This window comes from Musca autumnalis, unplaced genomic scaffold (assembly GCF_047663935.1).
Source record: "Musca autumnalis isolate F117 unplaced genomic scaffold, ASM4766393v1 scaffold_5, whole genome shotgun sequence".
NCBI classification, from domain to species: domain Eukaryota; kingdom Metazoa; phylum Arthropoda; class Insecta; order Diptera; family Muscidae; genus Musca; species Musca autumnalis.
The window spans coordinates 2,437,955-2,463,244 of NW_027412088.1; the positions used below are offsets into that span (position 1 = coordinate 2,437,955).

Below are 25,290 nucleotides of genomic sequence, written 5' to 3' on the forward strand. Positions count from 1 at the left end.
CATCGTCATAACATTTTTCATATGTTTTACGAGGACGCGACTGGGATCAGCCGGTATTTTATTTGAAATTTTATACATAAAGTGCCGGAAAGTGCGCGAACAGAATAAGATTTAAAAACCTGTTTCGGATGCTGCAACCATAATTTATATTCTTTCTACCCCAGCTTAATATCTCAGTCTCAACGATAAAATAAAAACTAATATTTAACTGAAAACAATATCATATCAGCGATTGATATATACTTGCAATATACTCGCAAAGGCATTATAAGGGAAACTTTCTAATACATAGAACATTTTTCTCGGAAAGTTTGCCTTCATATAATGACATGTACATACATACGTACGTACATACGTTTGGTCATAGTCACACAGAAAATAAGTAACTAGCCACCAAATATTGATCTGTTAGATTGCTTTCTGATGTTACATGCATTCATTCTAAGTGATGTGTTTGTCTTGTTCTGCAATATCCATCCATGCGAGTAAAGCTAAATGTTCACCAAAAATCGAAGCAATGAAAACGGGTGCGTCTAACGCATCGTGCTTTAATTTCTAAATAAGCGTTTTAAGCTAAATGTCAAGAGATATACATACATTTACATTTACAAAATAGTTTACGAAACCAGTGGGCCTATTCTGTAACTTTTTAACGACAGTCGATATTGTTATTTTTTCGAGAAACTCATTTTAACAACATAATTAACAACCTTTGTATTCTGTAAACAAATTTTTACAACTTTTGTTAAAAATGTCGTTATAGAAACAACACCAAAATTGTCGTTGTTAAAAAATCGACAAAAATTTTCAATATTGGATTTGCCTTTGGTTTGTGTGTATGTTTTGTTTATGAATACATTCAAAATTGAAAGCTTTTGAAAGTTTATAGACAATTTGTCTACATTTTTACAGAATAGCACAATCGTTACTGCAAACAATTTTTTGTGTCGATAAAGTTGTCGATCCGACGATTGTTAAAAAGTTACAGAATAGGCCTACTGTATATGAATTCTGTAACTTTTATCGATTCAAAAGTTGTTAAAATTTCTTTTGTTATTGTAACAACTACAAAACAAACAAATAAAATTGTTGTAAAATAAACAATGAGTAAAGTTGTTAAAATGTTACAGAATAGGCCCCCAGAGGTAGTTTACGAAAAAATATATATCTATAACAAACATATGCAAAAAAAGAATATTATAGTGCGTTTGCATATAACCGGATTTAATTAACCCACTTGGTTTAAAATATTCATTTCATTGCGTATACGTCGAAATAAATCTTCAAAACGATGGTTAACCCGGCGAAAAGCTCCAATGCATATGGCGATTTATAGTTCGTTTACATAAAAGTGGATTTAATAAATTAATTGACAATTCCATTGTGTATATTTCACATAAATTCTCATAAAGAAGGTTAACCCGACAAAAATCTTTAAAATATACATGGCTTTATTGTGGTGTCTTAGGACACGCCGTTCGGACTCGGCGATAAATTGTAGGGCCCATATCATTGAGCTAATATGAATCGGGGTGCACTCATTGATATGAGAGAAGTCTCCCTTGTCACGTATGGGATGTTTGTGGAACAATTATGTATATATTATAACCTTTCAGTAGTTAAATGTTGCCCGGTATCGGACAGATAACCAGTTTTTTATTCTTACAAGTTTGGTTTAATAATGTTGGTCGTTAAAGTTGTTTTACAGCCTGTTTATGTATGTCGCACGAAAACCCGTACGAAAGGAATGCCGACGCTCACTTCCGTTTAAAAATGCGTTCATGTATTTCGCAAACTATCGTTCGACTGCCGTTACTTAACCTATGCGAAATACTACTAATTTGAATGTACATTTGTACAACTATGTTCCATAAAGTATAGTACACATTGACAAGCAAAACTGACAGTCATCGAGGTCTATTTCGTGAATATCAAAGCCTAATTGAAAAATTTCTTTTATAATCTCTAAATAATATCGTAAATATTGTATTTCAAACGTTTTTAGCTAAATAAAAGTTGTTATTTGCCGGAAAATTGTCCTTAAAGTACGTTGACTGTCAGTTTTGACTGTTAGTGTGTACTCCCCTTAAATGAGAGCCAAATGAGAAATAAAAACAAAATCCACATAAACATACAAACATTGAAATATCCTTAGCCGATAGCTTTTATTGCTAGTGCTTTTTTGTAATTTGTCTTTATTATAATTTATAATTATTATAAATATCTTTTTTAGTTTAGTTTGGCTCGAGGTCAGTAGAATAAAAAACAATTTTAAAGAGAATTAGAAAGAGAAATAATTCAAATTTTAATTTTAATTTTGTTTTTTTATCATTTTATTTTTCCAATATTTCGATCGGCATCGTCGATCATCATCAGGGATTATACTTAAAAAAAACAATTAACAATGATTTTATAACTATATTAACAATTGTTATTCTATGACAATAATTACTTTTATTTTTATTCACGAACAACAAACTCTGCTTCTACATCCATTTGCAAGTATTTTCGCACTAAAGTTTTTGGTGTTTTTCAACGATGTTTCTATAAATTTGAGCACAATGCTCGGTGTCTGATTTGCAATTCATACGATTCTCGACGGGGACATTAATAATATGAAGCATCTCTAAAATATATCTTCGTTTATAATTATTCTCTTGAGTTAGAATGTCAACATTTTTAAAGTTGGGTGCATGCCCTGTTGTTGCACAGTGGGCGGCAAGTGCTGTCTTCTGTTCTATAGGTTTACCTTTTGTTTTTTGGCCAGATTTGTGGGCACTTATCCTGGTTTTAAGTTTGGCTTTTGTAGTCCCAACATATACTTTATTGCATATGTATGTCGGACCCGTCACCATTACATTTGATCTTGTATACGACATTGGATTTGTCGTCTCGAGGTATTTTGGATTTCATCCGCCAAAAAAAAATATATTATAAATATCTTTAAATAAATAAATAAAAATAAAATTGAAATATCCCAGTTGTTCAATAAATAGCAATTGTCTACTTTGACATAGTTATGTAACTAGTTACTCATTGATCCTTGTTACTTTACACCCAAAAATAGCACACAAAACAGCCTATAGTTGCTTTTGTCACTAGGAATGGGCTTCACTGCCTATCATGTCAATTCACTAGTTACAGGTAATGCGGCATGTAATATATTGTCTATTTTATAGACTACCCTTGGATAGTCATTTTGTTTGAGAAAATAAGACGTGTCGGTATTTTGAATTAATTTGCTTAATTGGTTTCTATAAAATAATGAATGAAACCGCCTTTAAAACGTGTCTATAAAACTTTTATTTTGTTTCAAGATTTTCGGTGTTATTCGCGAGTTTACGTTCTACTCGACAGCTACAAAGCAAGTGAGTGATTTTGACATTCTCTTTCTACAAAAGACAGTCCTTTCGAAATACATAAACCCAAATTTACATGGAAAAGTGTACGTTTACGTGTTATTTCGTATGGCTTGTCGGTCGCATAGATTTTCCTTTCGAAGGTGTTTACATGAACAGAAAATGATTTTTTTCCACTTCGGAAGCGCAAGAAACCTTTCGGTCGACATACATAAACAGGGGGTTAATAAAATATTAAAACAATGACTATTTGCTTAAGCCTGACTATTTTGAAAATCAACATTTAAAGTGCGTCCGAGAGTATGCTGCACCAAAACAAGAAAATTTTGAGAGCAACAAAAAAGTTTGGAAGTAGTGCAATTCAGAGTTATGATTTCACTACATCTTTCGATGCAGTCCACGCGGAGTTATAAAAGGGGCACTCCGTTCTGTACATTTTATAAGTAATTGCATAGACTAATGAATGTACATATAGACAGAGGATTTAACAAACACATTTGTTTACACTTAATATGCTGTGTGTTCAATTCTCACTCAATGAGAGTATTTGACTGAGAGGATTTCTCTGTCTATTATTTTATTTGTCTATGGGTTGCAGGTAATTTAAAATTACATTTCATGTAATAGTATCAGAAACGAAATTTATGAATTCAAGGATCTATTCCAGAAGAATTCCATGTGAATTGGATCGTTCAATTCGGTTAAATGCGTACAAAACATATAACTGCTAAACCTAAATAACGACGGGTCGTACACAAATATTTCACCAACCTACAAAAACAACGCTCTCTGAGCGCCCGTTGAGTCCCAAATCACATTTAAAACACAAAATCAGCGACCGAAACTTACTTAAATGTTTTCATTCGTAAAACAAATAATTTTCCTTTGCAATGAATTGAATTTCATGTTTTGTTGGGCTTTTGTTTTTAAAATACAAAACACACACACATACAAACAATAACGTTCTGTCAAAGTTAAACTTTTTCAACTTACAAAAAGTATACGCTCGACGTATTTCGGTAGTTCTCATAAGAATACATGTGTTCTACTTTTTCACCACACACGCCCTGGGTATACGTCCGTATATAGGTATGGGCCTAAAAGGAAATATTAGCTCTGTTCCTTTACGTGCAAGAATCTTCAAGTTTTACAACTTTTTACTCGAAAAGCGTTCCTTTACTTCAGACACCATACAATTCATATGGAAGCAGATTACAATTTTTGCTACTTTTGCCGGTTTTACCATTTTCAAAAGTAAAGGAACAAACCAAATGTCATTTAACCATATCGTAAAATTACATTAGCTGTGTTCCTTTACTTACCTGAGGTTACCATTTTTAACCTGCAAAGCGTTCCTTAACCCCAAAAAGTGGTAAAACTGGAAGCAAATTTTTAAGAGAGTGAGAGAAGAGAGAGCACATATGCCTTTCTCTTCTACCACAGGCTACCAGCAAAATTTCTGCGGGTAAAAAATGGTAGAACTGATTTTTCGACTTTTGTTTGACGATTATTTCACAACGAAGAAAAAAAAATGGACGAAAAACAGAAGAAAAAGTCGAACGCTGACAAAACAAAATTAAAAACTGTGAAATGAAAGACGAAAATTGATATTTTATGTTTCTTTTTGACATTGCTACCAGATCTACCATTTTTCCGTTCCTTTACTTTTCTGGTAAAAATGTTCATGAGAGAGAACTTTTGAGAAATTTTGACACTTTTCTCTTTTACCACTTTTACCATTAAAAAAGTAAAGGAACAAAGCTATTACGTTAAATTCAACAAATACATAGAACTGTAAAGATTGGACATAGTGCATAATGCAGTTCAATTTTGCTATTAAACCATAGAGGGTGTTTGTGCATAACAGACAACTAACAGAACACGACGGCAACAAAAACAAGCATAACATAAATTCATGTCACCATATTGTAAATTAACATTATGTTAGACCCCCAGCGCCATCTGCCGATGCATAGTAGCAATGGAAATGTTATATTTGATGTCTTTGCAATTATGCAAAATTATCGATAGATGGAGTTAACCTCTGTTGTTACGATAAAAACATTGTGTTAAGTAGAGGGTGAACGAAAACTGTTATTCTCAGAAATTCAGAAATGCGTTGGAATATTGACAAGAAACAAATTTTAACTCACATTTAAACGAGAGGTAAATAAAAAACAAATAGAAGTAAAGAAACAAATTTAATCTATCCAGTAAATTGGTTAGCCATGTATAACCAAAATTTTGAACTATTATCATACGTTTTTGAAAAATGCATTTGTTTCTGTCTTGGTTTCTATACGTCTTTGATATTTCTTCCAAATACAAAAAAAGAGTGACAAATATTCTAAGAATTTGTTAAAAAATAATAAAATACAAATTAGAGTTGCGAACATTGCGGTAATTCACGAGGCGGTAATTATTTTTGGAGGGGATTTGGATGACGAAGCAATATCAATTGCGGTGGCATAAAATAGAGAGCAGAGGCAATAAACTCAGTTACGATTGAATTTATTTGAATTTTTTTTTTATAATTTGTGTTAATGAAATATAGTTATTAATATTATTTTTAACACAAACAATAAATGCATACTATTTATTCTGGGATATTTTTCAGTGGCTTGCATTTTTATCGCATCTTTAGATTGATTAAAAACACAATCCGAAGAATGCCTTTAAATTCAATCCAAAAAACTGCACCAAAAGCCGTGATTTGGATCCTAGCTGTGTTCTGTGGAAGCAAAATTGAATGCATTTTAACTCATAGAAAAAATGTACTCCAACGGCACTTGTACTGATTAAACTTTTTGCTGGGTATGTTCGTTTTAAAATTAAAAGTGCGCCCGAGAGTGTGCTACACCAAACCAATGAAAATTTGACCACAAATTCAAATCAACCAATCATTAGTGGTATTCTGTAAATTTTTTTGCCGTTACCGACATCGGTAAAATTAAATTGACAACACTTGCGGTACCGGTAGGGGTTAACGAAAACTTCATTTTGATCGGCAACATATCGACAAATTTCATTAACTATCAAAATTATAAGCAAATAAAAATTTACAATTATCGATAATTGTCGGTAATTCTGTTGATAATTAGTTACAAAATCGCACTACTAATTTGAATAAACCTGAAGAATTCAGTTTTTTTGGTTCGATATTGTCATCTAGTCTAGACTTATAAAAGAGTTGAGTAATGATGACTGACTGACTGACTCACTGACTGATAATCAACGGCAAGACTAAAGGGTAAAGCTAGAATCTTGAAATTTTGGGTGAGGGTTACTCTTGGTCCGAAGGTGTCAGATAAGGCTGGATTTTTGGAAATTCGAACTAGAACGGTATGAAAAATACTAAAAGTTATTAAATATGGTACCATTTGTATGAGGCAAACGCGAAGAGATAGAATTCTAAAATTTGGAACTAGGTTCACTGATGGAGAGTAAGAAAGGTGTACCAAAGGGTTTTTGGATATTCGAACTACAAGTGTAAGAAAAGTACTAAAAGTTACTAAATTTAGTACCATTTGGTACTACGTGAACGGATAGAGCTAAAATCTTGAAATTTGGAATGAAAATCAAGGTTTAGAAGATGAGTTGATAATAGGAGGTTGTTTTGAAAATGTTTACTCATATGTACGAATAGTACTAAATGGTACTAAATTTGGTACAATTTGAATTTAGGCGAACCGATAAAGCTGGAATTCTGAAATTTGGAATTACTATTATTGTTGTAGTGTAGGTGTGAGATATGGAGGTAGTTTTCGAAATTCGTACATATGTGTACGAAAGGTACTAAAAAGTACCAAATAAGGTACAATTTGGATTTGGGGGAACGGATGGAGCTGGAATCCTGAAATTCAAAATTAGGATTACCGTCGGAGTGTAGGATAGAGGTATTTTGGAAATTCGTACTTTTGAGTACGAAAAGTACTAAATGGTACCAAATTTGGTACAATATGAATTTAAGTGATCGGATAGAGCTGGAATATTGAAATTTGGAATTAAGATTACCATTGGAGTGTGGGTTTGGAATACTTTTGGAAATTCGTACTTATGGCAGCGAAAAGTACTAAATTCATAGTTGTGGGTACAAAAAGTACTGAGTGGTACTAAATTTTGTACAAATTGGATTAGGGTGAACGGATATAGCATTAATTCTGAAATTTGGAATTAAGATTACTGTTAGCGTGTAGGAATGAGGTAGTTTTGGAAATTTTCGGTTATCGGTACGAAAAGTACTAAATGGTACCAAATCTTGTACAATTTGGATTTGAGTGATCGGATAGAGCAGAAATAGTGAAATTTGAAATTATGATTACTATTGGAGTGTGGGATTGGAATACTTTTGAATATTCGTACTTATGGCTACGAAAAGTACTAAATGCTACCAAATTTGGTACAATTTGGATTTGGATGATCGGATACATTTGGAATCATGAATTTCGAAATTAAGATTAATGTTGGAGTGTTGGATAGAGGTAGGTTTGGAAATTCGGACCTATGGGAACAAAAATTACAAAATGGTACTAAATTTGGTACAATTTGGATTACGGTGATCGGATGCAGCTGTAATCCTGAAATTTGGAATTAAGATTACTGTTGGCGTGTAGGGTTGAGGTAGTTGTGGAAATTCGTACTCATGGGTACGTATAGTTCTAAATAGTACCAAATTTGGTACAATTTGGATTTGGGTGAAAGAATCCCGAGATTTGGAAGTGTAGGATTAATAAAGTTTTGGAAATTTTTAGTTATGGGTAGGAAAAGTACTATATGGTACTAAATTTGGTACAATTTGGATTTCAGTGATGGGATACATTTGGAATTAATGTGCTGTTGGAGTGTTGATAGAGGTAGGTTTGGAAATTCGTACTTTGAATACCAATAGTACTAAATTTGGATTTGAGTTATCGGATGTATCTGGAATCCTGAAATTCGGAATTAAGATTATTGTTTGAACATAGCCCTGAGGTAGTTTTGAAAATTTGTACTTACGGGTACGAAAAGTACTAAATTTGGTACAATTTGGATTTCGGTGATCTGATGCAGCTGCAATCCTCAAATTTGGAATTAAAATACCTGTTGAAGTGTAGGATTGAGGTAGTTTTGGAAATTTTTGGTTATGGGTGCAAAAAGTACTAAATGTATATAATTTGGTACAATTTGGATTTGAGCGAACCGCTAAAGCTGCTATCTTGAAATTTGGAATTGAGATGACTGTTGGAGTTTGTTTTGGAAATTCGTACTTATGCTTATAAAAAGAACTAAATTTGGTACAAATAGGATTTGGTAGTCTTAGGGGTACGAAGATGGTTCAATGCATGGTACAATTTTGTATTGGACTAACGAATAGACCTGGATTCGTGAGATTTGGAATTAAGATTACTGTTGTTATTTGGTAATAACGTCAGATCTAGGAAATATGTACCATAAATATACGAATTGTACTATATGATACAGGATTTGGTACAATTTGTTATTGTGTAAAGGAATTTTGAAATATTAGGAGGAGGTTCGTATTTAAGTGTAAAGTACTAAATAGTACTATAAATGGTTTTGGGGAACAGATAGAGCTGGAAATGAGGATCGCGGTTGGTGGGTTAAGCCGTCTTGGCGCTGAGCACCCCAATTAAAATATCTCAACAATTATGGCTGGCTCTTGATGTGTAGGCGTGAGGAAAATCGGACTTATGTAGTACGAATAGTACTTACATGTAAATAAATATCAATTAAACTAGGTAATAGTACAAAAATTTTTCCATGTTCACCGTTCTATATTATATATTTTTTATTTGTTTTGTATATCCTTTCCGCACACGAAGTAGCGGGTACTTTGCTAGTATTCTTATATATTATCATAGACTACTTAAATATAGACAACGGAATGCTTCTTCTTTAATGTTCGAGAAAATTGTCAAATTAGGATGGCGTTAGTGTGCAAATTGAATTTCACTTTAACCCTACGTTTACAAATGCCTGTATTGGCAAGACAATGGCACAAATATAAACCTTTTTTGGATAATAAATTATATGTGTGGTCGACAGTCGTACGTATAACTTCAGAAGTCCATGACCCGTAGAGTGAAACAGGGAGTTGTCCAAGGTGGGGTGATATTGCCAGAACTGTGTAACATATACCTCTCTTGGCCTTGGAAAAAGGGCCGCCTAGGCTACTAATGACTTAGTTCAATGAACTTAATCGATTCTTAAATGAATGAGGAAACGAGTAAAAGATCACAATGCGTTGCAATGATATTAACATTTGTTTATGGATTAAAATAAGTTATTATGAGAACTGTCTTACCTATACCTCTCTTAAATTCCAGCCGCTGCAGACGGTATTGAGATCGTAACGTATGTAGATGATTGTACGATCTTGGCGTCAGGTGCCTTCCCTGATGACATTTGTGAAAGGCTGAACTCCTTTTTGTCTGATCTTACCACCTTTTTCCACGCGAGGAATATACAAGTATCAGCCAATAAATCTACGGCCACTCTGTTCACCACCTGGGCGGCATAGTTGAGAACAATGGAGTTGAATGTCATGGTCGATGGTAGCAGAATTCAGACCACAGACCCATGCAGACCAGGAGTCTTCATGATCTAGAAGGAGACGTCCAACGTTCAAGAGATAACCCCTAGATCAACAAGCCTATCAAGTGGGTTTAAGTAACATTCACATGAATGCAGTCGCAGATGGAATAAACAACTATCGTGTGAATGCGGCCCTCAGAGAACATCGACCATCTATCGCAGCTGAGGAGCGTCAGCTGTCAGGACAAAGCAGAGTAGTTTTGGCTCAATAAGCTGGGGATGGTGCAGCCGTCTAAATTCCTATAGGACAATGATTGATGACACCGTGCAAAACATCTGCCCAGCATGCAGCACAGGACCGCACGACACACTGCAACTTTTCAACTGTCCTACCAAACCTACTAACAAACTTAAGTATGTAGCTTTATGGTTACAAACCATCGAAATAGCCACATTCTTACAACTGATAGACCCAGAGTCAGATAAAGCAGAAAAATGAACACGCATAAACTACAATAAACTGCAGTTATGGATGTAATCTTTTTGATGATAATTTAATTAGAGCTATTTCACAAATTCCTTTGAATTAATAAAAAAAAACCATGAAAATCATATTTCAATACAGCATTTTCCATTTTCCGAACTAGACGTGAATATGTCATGCCTAAGGGTAGGTGGAAATTACATGTATCCAACATGAATAGCATCTTTTGGTGTTCACCCTCATATAAAATTCATCGATAAAGATGCTAAAAATATGACATGCCAGATCACTTGCACCCATGATTGAATAGCATCTTTGGCATTGAACATTTTGCTGGGTATGTGAAGAAATATGCTCTGTTCCAGAACCTGCAAGAAGAATCGAGAATCGATAAGCAGATTTTTTTCCAATTTTCTTGGATTTTGGTTTCGACATATTTAATTTATTTATTTCCTTTGTAATTGAAACCACATTGTTACACACAGCCAATTTAAAGATAATTACAAAGATACCACGTTATATCACATTAACCCGGTAAAAAGCTCTAATGCAAACGGCGTGTAAGTAAGTCCTTTTATACTTGTCTGGTCTCCGTTTGGAAATTATGTACGAATAAAGTATTCACGAAATCTCAATACCAACAATTTGCCATTGTCATTCGAACAGCTTTTATGGATACACAGCATCTGCAGTACTGTGAATAATAACAAATTGCATCGATCAAAACATCATAGCAATGAACTCGTTTCAACAAAGCCTTGATGATGCACCGCGAATTGAGCGCACTGCTGTGCATTCACTTGTAGGTCTGGCTAAATTACGCAACACTCTTCCGGTTTGGTAAGAAAAGGGCAACAACAATGATAGCCCTGTTTTGCTGCTAGTAAACATGTTTACACACACATGCATAAAAATCTTGTTATCAAAAACAGTTATAATTTTCGGCGGGGCGTGTACTCAAAATGTAATTTTGTAATGGAATCTGTCCTTGAGCGAAAATAAAAGGAATTTTCCAAAATAAGAAATAATTCGCAAGTATTTCCTATTGAATAATTTAAACTTTGAAGCTGATTTTGTTATTATTGCTAGAAAATTTATTAATTATTATTATTTTTTTAATTTAAAAATCGTACACACTTACATTCATAATTATATTGTATACATACGATTTGTTTAACGGGTATATGACATGAGCTCTAATCCCTGATAAATATTTCCATAACATTTACATACATTTGTATACATGTATGTACATATAGGTACACCTTTAAAACTTATTGCATATTTTGTTTTATTTGTCGTTATTAAATTAAGGCCCTGGAAAAAGGGCCACCTAGGCTACTAATGACTTAGTTGAATGAATTTAATCGATTCTTAAATGAATGAGGGAATGAGTAAAAGATCACAATGCGTTGCAATGATATTAACATTTGTTTACGGATTAAAATAACTTATTATGAGGTTTTCGGTTTTGAACTGCAGGTGATGCCATTGGTGGTAACCTTGTTGCTGCTACCTTTTAGAAGTTGGGTTGACCAATTACAGAATGGAACTTCAAAGGCAACCGAGAATATAACAGATATCACGTAAATGATAACGGTAAACCCGGTACACAAAACACACTAAGATATACATGGAAGAAGAAGAAAATCTGTTATCTTAAATTCTTGTCGTCTACACTCTCAAATACTACTTACAAGCATAAGGGGATCTGCATCAGTGCTGCTGTTTGTGAATGCGAAAAATAAGGCAATCACAAATGGGTTAATCAAGTAGATGGCATACGATATCCTATTGAGATGTTGGAAAGGCTTCGCCTCCAAAAATCTAGACCAAACGGTACTGCGGCCCGTGGCACTGCCAATTATCATCCAACTGACGGCCATGCTGAAGAGAACTCGACCAACCACAAACAAAGTGATGGCCATGATGGTAAAAATGTCGCGTTTAATGGTGGAATACATGCAAACAAAGAATACCAATAACGACAGATGCCAGCAACTTTTCTCTTGAACTTCAGTCAAATCGGCAGGACGTAAGTTATATTCCAGAAAAACCCAACCTGCTATGGATCCAATAATATACGGAAGGATGCGGACGAAAGGGCTGATGTAAATGACAGTTCCAGTTGCAAACATTGCGTCGAAAGATAATTGAAACATGTTGTTCATTGCAATACCATACGACCACAAAATATTACCAACCAAAAGCACCACAGTCGTGATCTTGACTAAACGGGGATTTCTGGAAAATGAAATGGAAATTAATAGCGTGAGGATAACCTCTTCCAAATGTCAAACACTTACTTGGTGTAGATGAACAGCAAAGCAGTGGCCAGCAGAAAATATTGCATTTCACATGCCAGTGACCAGGACCAATTGACACACATTTCATTGTGCTCAAACAGATTCTGGATGAATAAAAGATTTCGCCACCAATAGTTGGCGCAGTTCTCGTCGAATTTGTCGTGTATATCATAGACAGATACCTTACCAATGTAGGCAAAGAGTATGTCCACTACAGCCATAACCACCAAGTACAGAGGCACTAATCTGTATAATACAAAAGAGAAACCCTTTTTCAATTGGATTCTTGGAGAGGGTAAAGGAATTGGAACTTACCGTAGATAGCGATGGAAGATCATTTTCAGGAACTCTTTGACATTCTGGCCAAATGTGTTGTTTCGTATCATTTCGAATTTCTTGGTATTTCGAAAGAAGTTATAGGTCTGCAGAAATCCACTGTAATTCAGAAAAAAAATTATTGACCCGATGTCAGTGTGAAGGGTGTAGAGAACATACCTAATCGTGAAGAATACATCGACCAACAACGGAGCAGAGCTAATGTACTGGAAAAACGTCTTTTCGGCATAGGAGATCAGGAAGGCCTTGTTGTGAACGGTGAAATACATGAACCACAACACATGAAAAGCCAATATCCACACAGAACAAACGGAGCGCAGTCCATTGATAACGGGAATTTCAGTCGGTTTAGATTCCCGCATGCAGAACATTTTCGATAGATTCTCCTGTACATCGAAGCACATGATAAAATTGCGAACTTTTGGAAAATTCCACAACGAAAGTAGGTCGTCTTCATCAAAATTTTCCGCTATGGTCGCCGTGGCGTCATTTTCATTAACATGCGATTTTGCATCTGTCTGAGGTCGACTTCTTAGATATGATGCCAGTAACACCATTGCCAAAATAAATGCGACACACACGCTGAGTAATTTGAAACTTTCTCTTTCAAAAATGTCCGATGGCATTTTTAGGTCCTTTACGTACATCACTTCGGGTTGTATGTCGTAAATATCGTTTTCAATATAATGACCCTCTTTGATATAGTCAGTCATTAGATTTTGTATTTCTTCCGTCTCGCATGACGTCGGCAAGCACAATCCAACATGGATAATTTGTTCGGTCATCAGCTTGATCTCTACCTGCCATGGTGAATGATGTCTCAAATACACTACACGGTACTCCATATTGAAGGGAGCCACATCAGTGATAATGCCTAGTTTCATGATTCGTGGATGATTGGCCGATAGTGTTATACCCACCGGCTTCCGCACAGCCTCACATCCATCTTTGCTGCCAAACCAATAGTTGTGACCGAAAAGGAAGCCCGGTGGCTTAGTTCCGGATGCATCCAAAGCTGCTTATATAATAAAAAATTGATATACATCCACATACATGTAAAAAGATTCACTCAAAACGCATTTCATGTTCAGTAGTCAATATATAAATACATATCGTCTGTGTCATGCTTAAGTGTTCCATACGCCATTTTTGATTATTTGAGATATAGGTGGTTTCCAGGGTTTTCGCGTATGCTTTTTCTGAATTTTTGGTCGGCTTTTTCCTGTCTGAACTAGTTTCCGAGATATCTACCTATTAGTCCGAAAGCTTAAGTCCATTCCAGGTATGAAATTAATATTTTAATAATTTACGAATTTAAAAATACATTCCAAAAATAAGAACTTTAATTTTCGATCTAGAAGGTTTGAATTTATTGAGGCAAACATGGGAAAACTTTTTTGTCACTTTGTTCCATGTGATTTACAACAAAACAATTCATCAAAAATTCTATTTTTAAACAATTCTCTGTAACTATTTTATTCCAACAGATATTTCTCTAACTTTTGGCAAAGATATTCTATATACTATTACTAATAAATCTGGTAAAAAATATACATATTTTCTTCAATCCGCTCCTAACAGTTGTAAAGCAAACATTAAAATGCTATTATCTCAAAATGGGAAAATGGCGTATGGAACACTTAAGCATTACACCGACGTTATATTAAAAATGTGTTTACCTAAAGTATTTATTACATTTATTTATTTAAGTATAAATTAATTGCATATAACAAAATAAATAATAGAGAATCAGATTTGCCGGCTACCTTTAAAATACATATATCTATAGAATCGGAACAACATCGTATACTTGAGGAAAAACTACATCCGTTACACGGTTTTGGTACCTTCATCTACGGAAATATGAACATCCCGAAAAATACCTAATGTTACGATCAAACGAATTACATTTACATTTTTCTAGCTATTTTTACTTGTTATATAAGAAGTAAAAATATGCAATCATAGCAATTTTTAGATTCAGAAGTCTATTTATACAAACTCCACAAATGTTGGTGACCATAGGTTTTTAAGAATTTTCAGATCATTATCTCAGGTAGTATGGACTTCCTCAAGAAAACAATTATGACGTTGTAATAGGACGGCTCAGAGAACAATCTTTAAGCGGGGTACACATCATCAAATAGGACTGTTTGTTGTTGCCTGGTGACTGGCAAAAAGATCGGCCAAGCAAGCAACCGATATTTGAGCAAAAATCTACAGTCAAAACTGATGGTGTGTACCCCGCGTTATACTGCATCTGGAATGTCCGGACTCTTTACAAAGACATAATGACATGTCAAGATCATAATGGCATGTCTAAATTCAAAAATTAAAAATTTATTGAAAAGGCTAAAATTTTCAGAAAAAAAGTAATGAACTAAACCTTTTATATACGCACTGAAAGAAAAGTGCTTCGTTGTATCAAAGAACGGGTTTCATTGATTATTTTTTATTGATGCTATGAAACGTTCCATTAATAGAATGAAATGTTTCATTCATGCAATGAAACTTAACGTTATTTAAAATTCAATAATTTTTGGTTTCATTGTATAAACGAAACGGATTTCATTGATGCAATGAAACTTTTAAATTCTATAAATTTAAGAAAAATATGTATGTTTTGAATTCAAACTAAATAGAATGGGCTAAAAAAACTAGTGCGCAAACATCTTTTTAAAAAAACTGGCGAGAAATGTATATATTCTATGTGTTTGATTTACTTTAAAAATTAATGAAACAGTTTCATTAAATAAATGAAAGTGTTTCATTAGATAAATGAAAGAGTTTCATTAAATAAATGAAACATTTTTGAATTTGGACATCAATGGTATACATAAATATTCATCCACATTAAAAAGAATGCTCTTCTCAGTTCTTTGTTATTGTTTGAATTGTCGTTCATTGAATTCCATTTGTGGTTGTGTGTGAGTATTTAACAAGCGGAAAAAACACGTGTTGGCAAAACAACCACCGCTTTCTTAGCTACATCAAACGATGCTCAAGAACATTGTTTTAGTTTTCGCTAAACCACAGTCGAGTGCGGATGAAAAAAAAGTTATTTTACGTCTGGTGTTTTCAACTTTAAAAACTGTGATGTGTTTAACATGAAAAGAAAATGTAAATATTATTTTTTAGGTGTTCAGTTGTTCTTATAAGTGAATTTTCATTTATATTTTTCTTGTAATGGAAGCATTCAATAGAAAATCTAAAGATGAGTGGAATGTCGGAGAAACTGTTACCATTGGCCAACGAAGCATCTCTCACTTAGAAAAAGAAAATGTATTGTTGTATAGTTTTCTGTCCAACGGCGAAAATTAAAGGTAAGTTAATGTTTAGAAAGAAAACCAGATAAATTACAAAAAATTGTTTTATGGTTTTCAATTTTGCTTACAGATGACAACGCTCAAAAGGATAATTAACTTCGCTGAAAGTAAGTATGAAGTGTTTAATAATGTAAAATGAAAATTCAAATATTGGTTAAATTATTTTTTGTAGTCTTTATGTGTTCGTTTATTTACTTTTTTAATTTTCATTTATAGTTGCAATGGAGATAAAAAAATCGTGGACGTACAAAGGGGATGACTCAGCGGCAAAAGTTGGAGGTAAGTTAATTTGTTATCAATTTGTGCAATAACGGAAAAGTTTCATTGCATTAACGGAAAATTTTCATTGCATTAATGAAAAAGTTTCATTGCATTAACGAAAAAGTTTCATTGCATAAATGAAGGAGTTTCATTGCATTAATGAACAATTGCGTTAATTGTATCTCAATGAAACTTTTTACATTTATTCAATGAAGCTCTACGTTGGCTCAAAATCAATGACAAATTTCATTGATACAACGTAGGATTTCATTCACATTACGTAGCTTTTTCTTTCAGTGCGTGCAGAAGGAGGAAGGCGGTGTTTCATTCGTAATCCCAAACACATTTCTTGTCCATTAGTTCAAAATCGTGTAAAAATTTTAAAACAAAAACCGAAACCAACAACTTTAAGTCTGTATACACGAACATTGTTTTGACATGTCTCTCTCCTCAATTTTGAAAATAGAAACAAATAAAAATGTATTGAAAATACCAAAATTTTCAGAATTAATGGAAAATATTAGGTTTGTCCTTGTACTTTCTCAGTAAATATTACTCAGTAACTTCTTTTTAGAGAGTAAAGCATTTTATACTCTTTCAAAGGAAAAAATTAAAAAAGTAAAAAGACAACATTCAGTACAATTTTTCAATTTGATTAATATTTCCGATTATGATATTTGAATATTTTAAACTTTTGACAACCGCCTAAAGCTACAAAATTTTACTGAACAAAATTCTTTCAGTAAAAATTATAAGTTCTCAGTAATAAAATTTTCAAAACAAGTTTCTCAATTCATTCTCTTTTACTGAACATTTGTGTAAAAAACAACATTCAGTAATAATTTGTAATAATTATTACAAATTGTCGAGTACGCAGGCACACTTATTATTGAAAAGTGTGTAGAAACATCTAAAACATATGTTTTAAAGGAAGATTGTCGTCTGTTCAAAGGCACATTTATAGAAGGTAGAAGTGAGAATCAGCTCAATCAGCTGCATTTTTACTTTTTTGTAAATTTGGTTTTCAAAATGTAATAGGGTCTACTCATCAAATTTGAAACTTCGAAATTTGCTACCATAAAAATAATAGCATCGTTCTTAAAATTTTCTCTGAAAAAAAACATAAATACATTTTGAAAATCCTCTTAAATAGAACAAATTTAAATCAATATGTAAATATAACTGACGTAGCTCCTTTTTATTACACATTTTGGATGAAAATAAGTATTTTATGGTATTTAATTTCGAAGTTTAAAATTTCATGAGTAGACCCTATTACATTTCGAAAACCCAATTTACAAAAAACTGAACTAAAGCTGATTGTCACTTCTACCTTCTATAAATATGCCTTAGTTTTTAGCCTAAACCAGGATGTAATTACCAGGTGACCCAAAAGGCGAATTCAGGTCTTGATTTGCTGTCAAAACATATTTTTTGATCAAAAATAAATAACAAATATTTCACTTCTATCAAGAATATATGTGTACAACATATTTGTTTAAGCTTCGCGAAGAATATTTGGCAGTAAATGAAGACTAAAGCCTGAATTCGCTTTCTGGATAAGCTTACTAAATGAACCTTTGCCTGAACTAATAGTACGTTTATATATAACCGGATTTAAGAAACCTACTGCGTTTCAAATATCAATTCCTTTGCGTATACGTCAAATAAATCCTATTTATGAAGGTTAACCCTGAAAAAGGTTATAATATAAACATGGCCTAAGGACCATGGTACAATAATCTAGAAGGTAGGACAGGTTCGAAATTATTGCGAAAAATAAGGCCTGAGTGTATTTGCTTATTCTGTCAGAATTACCATGGTACAATAGCTGTGTCTTTTTACGTGATAATTAGTAATAATTATTACTAATGTTGCCGATTTTGACAGTTGTATATAGGAAAAGTTCCTGAAAAAAATGTTTCAGCAACATTTAGTAAGTAAAAAGACACACCTAATAATCTAGAAGGTAGGACAGGTTCGAAATTATTGCGAAAAATAAGGCCTGAGTGTATTTGCTTATTCTGTCAGAATTACTATAAATAAATATGCAACAGGTTGTACTTTTTTCTTGATTTTTGGATCATTAACTAAACACGCGAAAAATTAATGGGAGGCCATGTTTTCTTTACAGAGTCTGCTTCTATATACATTCAAAGAATTGTTTCATCTCAATGTTAAGGAATTTCATTTCAATTAATAAGTGTGTCTGCTTACTCGATAATTTGTAATAATTATTACAAATGTTTCAAATTTTGACAGTTGTATAAAGGAAAAGTTGCTGAAAATGTTGTTTCAGCAACATTTAGTAAGTAAAAAGACACACCAAATGTTGGAATAAAAATTTTCGTTTCAATGAATTTTAATATGTTTAAAATATTTTGTCATATCTTTTAAAATAATGCACCAACATACACAAATTGTGTACACTGATTTGAAACAATAAGGGACCTGTCGTTTGCTGTGGCCTACCTTGTAATGATTGTACCATGCTCAGGACCAAGGCGAATTTAAGAAGGTGGTCCAAAAGGCGAACTCAGGCCGCACAGTGTTACGACTGTGGCCAAAAATGGTCAAAACCAAGTACTTCGAAATACAAATTTATTGATGAGAATTGATTGTAAACATTTCAATTTGAAAGAATTTGAATTATGGTATTGATTTGTCAAGTAGTTTTGTCGATGTGAAGGTTCAAACCCGATAATTGTTGGAAATATGCTTTTTTTGTCCTTATTTTACTAAAATTAATAATTTTTATTATGCTCCAATATTTTCATATTTAAAGTAATGTATCGTTCTAAAATAAATGTTGCTTTGAATGTAATAAGCGTGGATTTACTTTTGTTTAGAAGTAAATAGTGATCATATGGTGTTTACAGGTTCCCAAGTCTGTAGTTCTTAGTACATCGATTTTGTAAACTAAATTTGAAAATTAGTGGAGTGAGAAAAAAAATTGTATAAGAGTGTAAAGTGAGTACTTCAAATGTATAAAGGTGCCAGCTGCAGAGGTTAGCAGACGAACATGTTATTTCTCTTTTTCAGTGACCACATCATTAGGGAGTTACCCCCTTTTTATATAAATGTTTTGCGGTGTCCACAAAAGCTTGAAATCGAATGGACCGATCATCATAAATTCGTGTGGCCTTATTAAGTACCTAATAATCTTGCTTTTGGATGAGAGACTTTTAAAAATATACATTAAAAAATGGTGAACAGCGGAAATCAACATTATATTTAAAAAAAAATTGCCGTTTTCGACCACTAATCGGTCAAAAAACGTTTTTAAAGAAAAATGCTCATTTTTGAAAACAAGATTTCGACATATTCAATAAGCCCACAAAAAAACTGAAGACTGAACACCAAATTGCAGACATTTCGGGTGGATATTGAGGGAACAAACTTCAAAATAATGAAGGCTATATGAAGGTGAGGCTCTACACCGACGGATTTCAGGTGGAGAGTTATATACCCCCAACGAAGACTAAATACCAATTGTCAGCCATTTCGGTTTGATAATGAGGCTAAAACCTTTAAAATGCCGAAAATCGGAAGGTACCGTCCTGTGGGGGCTATATGAAGGCGTGGATATATACAGACAAATTTCAAAGGGAAAGTTTTATACCCCCAACGAAGACTAAATTTTAGCAATTTCGGTGTGATAATGAGGCTAAAATCTTCAAAATACCTAAAATCTGGAGGTACAGTTATATGGGGGCTATATCAAAACGTGGACCGAACATCGCAGTTTTTTGTCATCGAGATTGTATGTCAACAATAAGTACGTGTACCAAAATTGATGCACCTACTTTTATTTTTGCCACAGTTAATATGAAGTCGCGACATAGTGGACCGTAGTCTTCATTTGCTGTCAAACATTTTTGCGCAAAGTATCCACAAAAGGTAGAAGAAAACGGTAAAATATTCTTCGCGACCTTTAAATAATGCTGTTGTACACATATGTATGTATGTTCTTTATAGAAGAGAAATATTTGTTATTTATTTTTGATTAAAAATATGTTTTGACAGCAAATTAAGACATCAGCAGGCCTATTCTGTAACTTTTAACAACTATCGATATTGTTTAACTTTCTTTTGTTTTTGTAACAAAAATAAAACAAACAAATGAAATTGTTGTAAAATAAACAATGAGTAAAGTTGTTAAAAAGTTACAGAATAGGCACCCAGCAGGCCTATTCTGTAACTTTTAACGACTATCGGTATTGTTTAAATTCTTTTGTTTTTGTAACAACAATAAAACAAAGAAACGAAATTGTTGTAAAATAAACAATGAATAATGTCATGTTCACACGAGCGTTTCAATTTCAGTTGTTCGCCTGTCGAACGACGTACACGAATTAACCAGTTTCCACGACACCATTCGTAATTAACAGTAACATAAACAAAATTTCCTTCATTTTTGTTTCCTTGTTTTCACGAAAATTTGAACCGAAAACACATAAAATATACATTAAATGAATAGGAAATGCAATAGACTTTCCTTCAAATGTATCTTCTATATTTAACTAATCACATTTCATTTTTTCCATAAATTCTGAATAATTTTGTATTTTCAATATATTTTTATATGTTTCTATTTTCAAAATTAAAGAGAGAGAGACATGTCAAAACAATGTTTGTGTATACAGACTTTCAGTTATTTGTTTCCTTTTTGTTTCTGATTTTTTACGCGATTTTGAACTAATGGACAAGAAATGTGTGTGGAATTAAGAAGGAAACACAACCATATTCCTTCTGCATCTATATAAAATGTTTAGTTCATTAATTTTCAATCATCTTTTTCCCTTTTTCTAAAAATTTTTGTGTTTTCAAAAAAATTTTCAATTTTGAATTTAGACATGTCATAATTATTTTTTTCGATAAATTCTCTCATTTGTTAGGGATGGGACATACTTATTCGTTGTTCATAGAGTATTTCTAATGTCATGTTCATACCAGCATTTGAATAACGTCGTTCGTTCTCATAATTACGTACACGAATTAACCCGTTCATACGACATGGTACATCATTCACAGCAACATGATTCATATTTTCATAGTTTTTGTTTACTGATTTTAAAGAAAGTTTCAGCCAAAAGACGAGTAAAGTTAATTAATATGAACTGAAAAAATATTTGTCCTTTTTCAGATATCTATTTAATATTAAATAATTTTAGTTTCATTCATGTTTTCTATTTTTTCTCACAATTTTGGTGTTTTCAGCATATTTTCAAATTTTTCTATTTTAAAAACTATCGAGAGAGAGAGACCTGCCAAAATAACTTTTAGGTATACAGACTTTCCGGCAGGCATTTGATTTTTGTTTCTAAATTTGTACGCGAATTTGAAACGATGGACAAGAAATGGGAATGCAATGAAAGAGAAGACAAAATTTGCTATGATTTGAATGTATACTAGTCGTTAAACCGTTTACTTTTCATTCATATTTTGCAGTTTTTCCAAAAATGTTTGGGTTTTTAATAAATTTTTCAATTTTGTATTTTTCATGTCATAATTAATTTATTTCGATAAATTCTCTCATTTGTTAGAGATGGGACATATTTTATCGTCGTTCTGAGAGTAATTTAATTTGAACAATGTACACAAATCGTTGTTCGTTCTCAATATTTTGTATGGGAAATGAAGTAATTACATCGTAATTTGGGGTCGAACAACGAATAGAGAGGGAAACACCGTCAGTCTGAACAAGGCATAATCGAAAAACGTAAAAAAATCGTCGTACGTTCATAGAATTTTGTGTGGGGAAATAAGTAATTTATTCGTAGTTATGGGTCGAACAACGAATAGAGAACGAACGACGTACCGTGGAAACGGGCTATAAAGTTCTTAAAAATTTACAGAATATCCCTACAGATGGTATTATTGTACCACCTTACACTATTCTGTAACTTTTTAACAACTTCACTCATTGTTTCTTATACAACAATTTCATTTGTTTGTTTTATTGTTGTTACAAAAACAAAAGAAATTTAAAAAAATATCGATAGTTGTTAACAGTTACAGAATAGGCCTAAAGGACAGTTTGACATACGAGCATGTGTTGTGTACAGTGACTTCCAAAAATCACTTGGCAGAAAGAAATTGAATTTACTTGTGAACATTTCGGGTAATGCTAAATCACCATGTTATATCCGGTGAGATAGAGACATCCATGGACATCTTCCACGAACTTACATTTGATATAGCATGAACCCCAGATCAAAAAAATCAGTTCTTCTCGTTAGATCCAGTACAATTAGACAATCGCTCAAAAAATACAAAATAGCAATCGACCGTGGGAGTCTCCTAAGGCGAGCCAAATCCAACGAAAGTTATACACGGTTAATTCTGAGTGGAACACTACATTTTGTTTGTCTGAAGTCTCCAGAGAAATTCGAAAAACGAACAAGAGAAGACGAATCATTGTGCACCATTTCAACGATTTTCGTAGCCAGGAGATGCTGTTGAAGCGTTCGAAAACCATGTTTTGGAGGTGTCTCAATCGGAATGGAAAAAGTGCTTCAACAATTGGTTTGAGCGCATGAAAAAGTGTATAAATCATGCTGGGGACTACTTAAGAAAACAATAAAACTATTTTTGATGGTAAATCGAAAGTTATCGTGCAACCCTCGTATTATATATTAAAATCCATACTTGGGTGCAAGTGATCTCCACCAAGGGACCCATGGTGCGACCAATAGCGTTATGTAGGACTGCTACGCAGACAGTTGCAAAACATAGCGCACATGAAGGACATCGGGAAAAAGGAAGGAGTGAAAAACATGCAGTGTAAAAAAAAACAGTAGGCCTATTCTGTAACTTTTTAACAACTTCACTCATTGTTTATTTTACAACAATTTCATTTGTTTGTTTTGTAGTTGTTACAAAAACAAAAGAAATTTTAACAACTTTTTAATCGATAAAAGTTACAGAATAGGCCTACTGAACAAAGTCTGAAAATTCTACCAAACAAGTAAAAATCAATGATGCAGTAGTTTTCTTCTTTAGAGAGGATCAATCAATACTAGACGGTGGTATAGCTATATCTGTAAAGCTATTTCATAGGGCATGGCCTATAAAATCGAATTCAGCAATGAAAGCTTTGGTCAGATTTTCACTTTGCGTCAAATTCTGAACAAGACTCAGGGGAAGCAGATCGACACTTTGTCGCATAAAAGGTCATGTACGTTCAAAGGTATTCCAAGCCATGTCTAAATTCGGTGTTGCAGCAAAACTCATACGACTATGTAAGATGATACACGATCCCCATGCTACAATTAAATAGACGATAGATAAAAACGAAACCTTTGTTATAAAATATTGACAACAGAACATGACATGTAGTTTTGAGTGAATAATTATGTCGGACACTGAATGTATGTATGTACATATATGTATATGTATAAATATATAAATATATGAAGTTTTTGTACTTACCCTTGATAGCCCAGGGCTCTTTACGTAATATACCTCGGCGAATGTTCTTCAAATGTCTGTGGCAGCTGGGGTTCACATTGCTTTCATTGGCCACCTTTACCAAGCCGTATATTATGGATGATCTCTCCAAATGATCCTCGTATCTGGGAGCTATAAGATTGTAATTTACGACATCCTCCATGCCATTGACCCCTGTTTCCAATGTGTCGTTCTTCGCTGTCGTGTACGGTTCCAATACGGAACTATTTTGGTTCAGAAGTAAACTGACATTTTGCCGACTACCGTTAGAATATATGGGATAATTTGAAAGTAATATTACCACGGCCGTGACCCACAATGAAATCGTAAAAACATTTCGATTGCTCATCGTTGCGGCAGATTTAATGGACCTCTGTAAAAACACAAAAATACAAAATAAAATTGGGTTAACACTCCGTTAAAATTGATATTAAGTTTACCAAAAATGTTTATAAACTTCCATTTTCAAGAAACTGGTACATTTCAGTATATGTTGAGGATTTAGTAAATCCTCTGGATTTCAAATGTCAATTCCATTGCTTATACGTCAAATAAATCCTAATAAAGAATGTTAATCCGACAAAAACATGCCACTGCAAATAACTGCCATTTTTATAGCGAATGTTTTTTTTTTAAATAGAAGAACATGCGCACGATAACTCTCGAAGGGACTAACCAATTTGCCCATACTTTGCATATCCTTATATTTCCATCGGTCTACTCCTCCCACACAAAATTTCAAAAAGTGAAGATTAAGACCTCCTTTCGAATCGTCTTGATTCTTGTTGTAACAACTGGTCCCATTATGACGGTGCAAGGTTTTTCAGGGTCAAGTCCATACTTCCTGAGAAAACGGCCAGATAGCTGTAGAAACCCGGCAAAGCACCATGTTTAGTGGATGCGGCGCTAGATATCTCTCCAATGGAGAAACCAATTCGATCCAAAATTTGGCAGTCGTAATATTTTGCCCAAACTTAAATCAAGTTTTAAAATGGGCCATATCGGTCCACTCCTTTGGGTACCTCCCCACAACAGTTCAAAACTTTTTGCTAAAATGGTGCGCACTATACATCTCGATGACAGTAACCGATTTGGTTCATACATTGCATATCGTGATATTTCTACGAGACATAAATCAGATTATAATATGGACTATATATGTCAACTCCTTAGGGAACCTTACACTCAAAACTTTGCAAAAGAGCAGTTTAGGACATCCTCTCGAATCGTTT

At 33.4% G+C, this 25,290-nt stretch overlaps 1 protein-coding gene across 13 annotated transcripts in view; it reads right to left on the minus strand.

Annotated features, from left to right (window-relative positions):
* Window positions 1–11,448: 11,448 nt before the first annotated feature.
* The window catches only part of LOC141406749 (nose resistant to fluoxetine protein 6-like), an 81,681-nt gene continuing 67,839 nt past the window's right edge, over window positions 11,449–25,290 (minus strand). For all 13 annotated transcript variants that reach the window (XM_073992751.1, XM_073992747.1, XM_073992745.1 and 10 more), the window contains 6 exons: window positions 24,041–24,431; window positions 13,179–14,034; window positions 12,999–13,118; window positions 12,684–12,929; window positions 12,075–12,621; window positions 11,449–11,999 (listed from right to left, as the gene is read on the minus strand). In XM_073992751.1, coding sequence (XP_073848852.1) covers window positions 11,832–11,999; window positions 12,075–12,621; window positions 12,684–12,929; window positions 12,999–13,118; window positions 13,179–14,034; window positions 24,041–24,407 — 2,304 coding nt within the window. In that variant the 5' untranslated portion in view covers window positions 24,408–24,431 and the 3' untranslated portion in view covers window positions 11,449–11,831. The remainder of the gene's footprint in view (window positions 12,000–12,074; window positions 12,622–12,683; window positions 12,930–12,998; window positions 13,119–13,178; window positions 14,035–24,040; window positions 24,432–25,290) is intronic.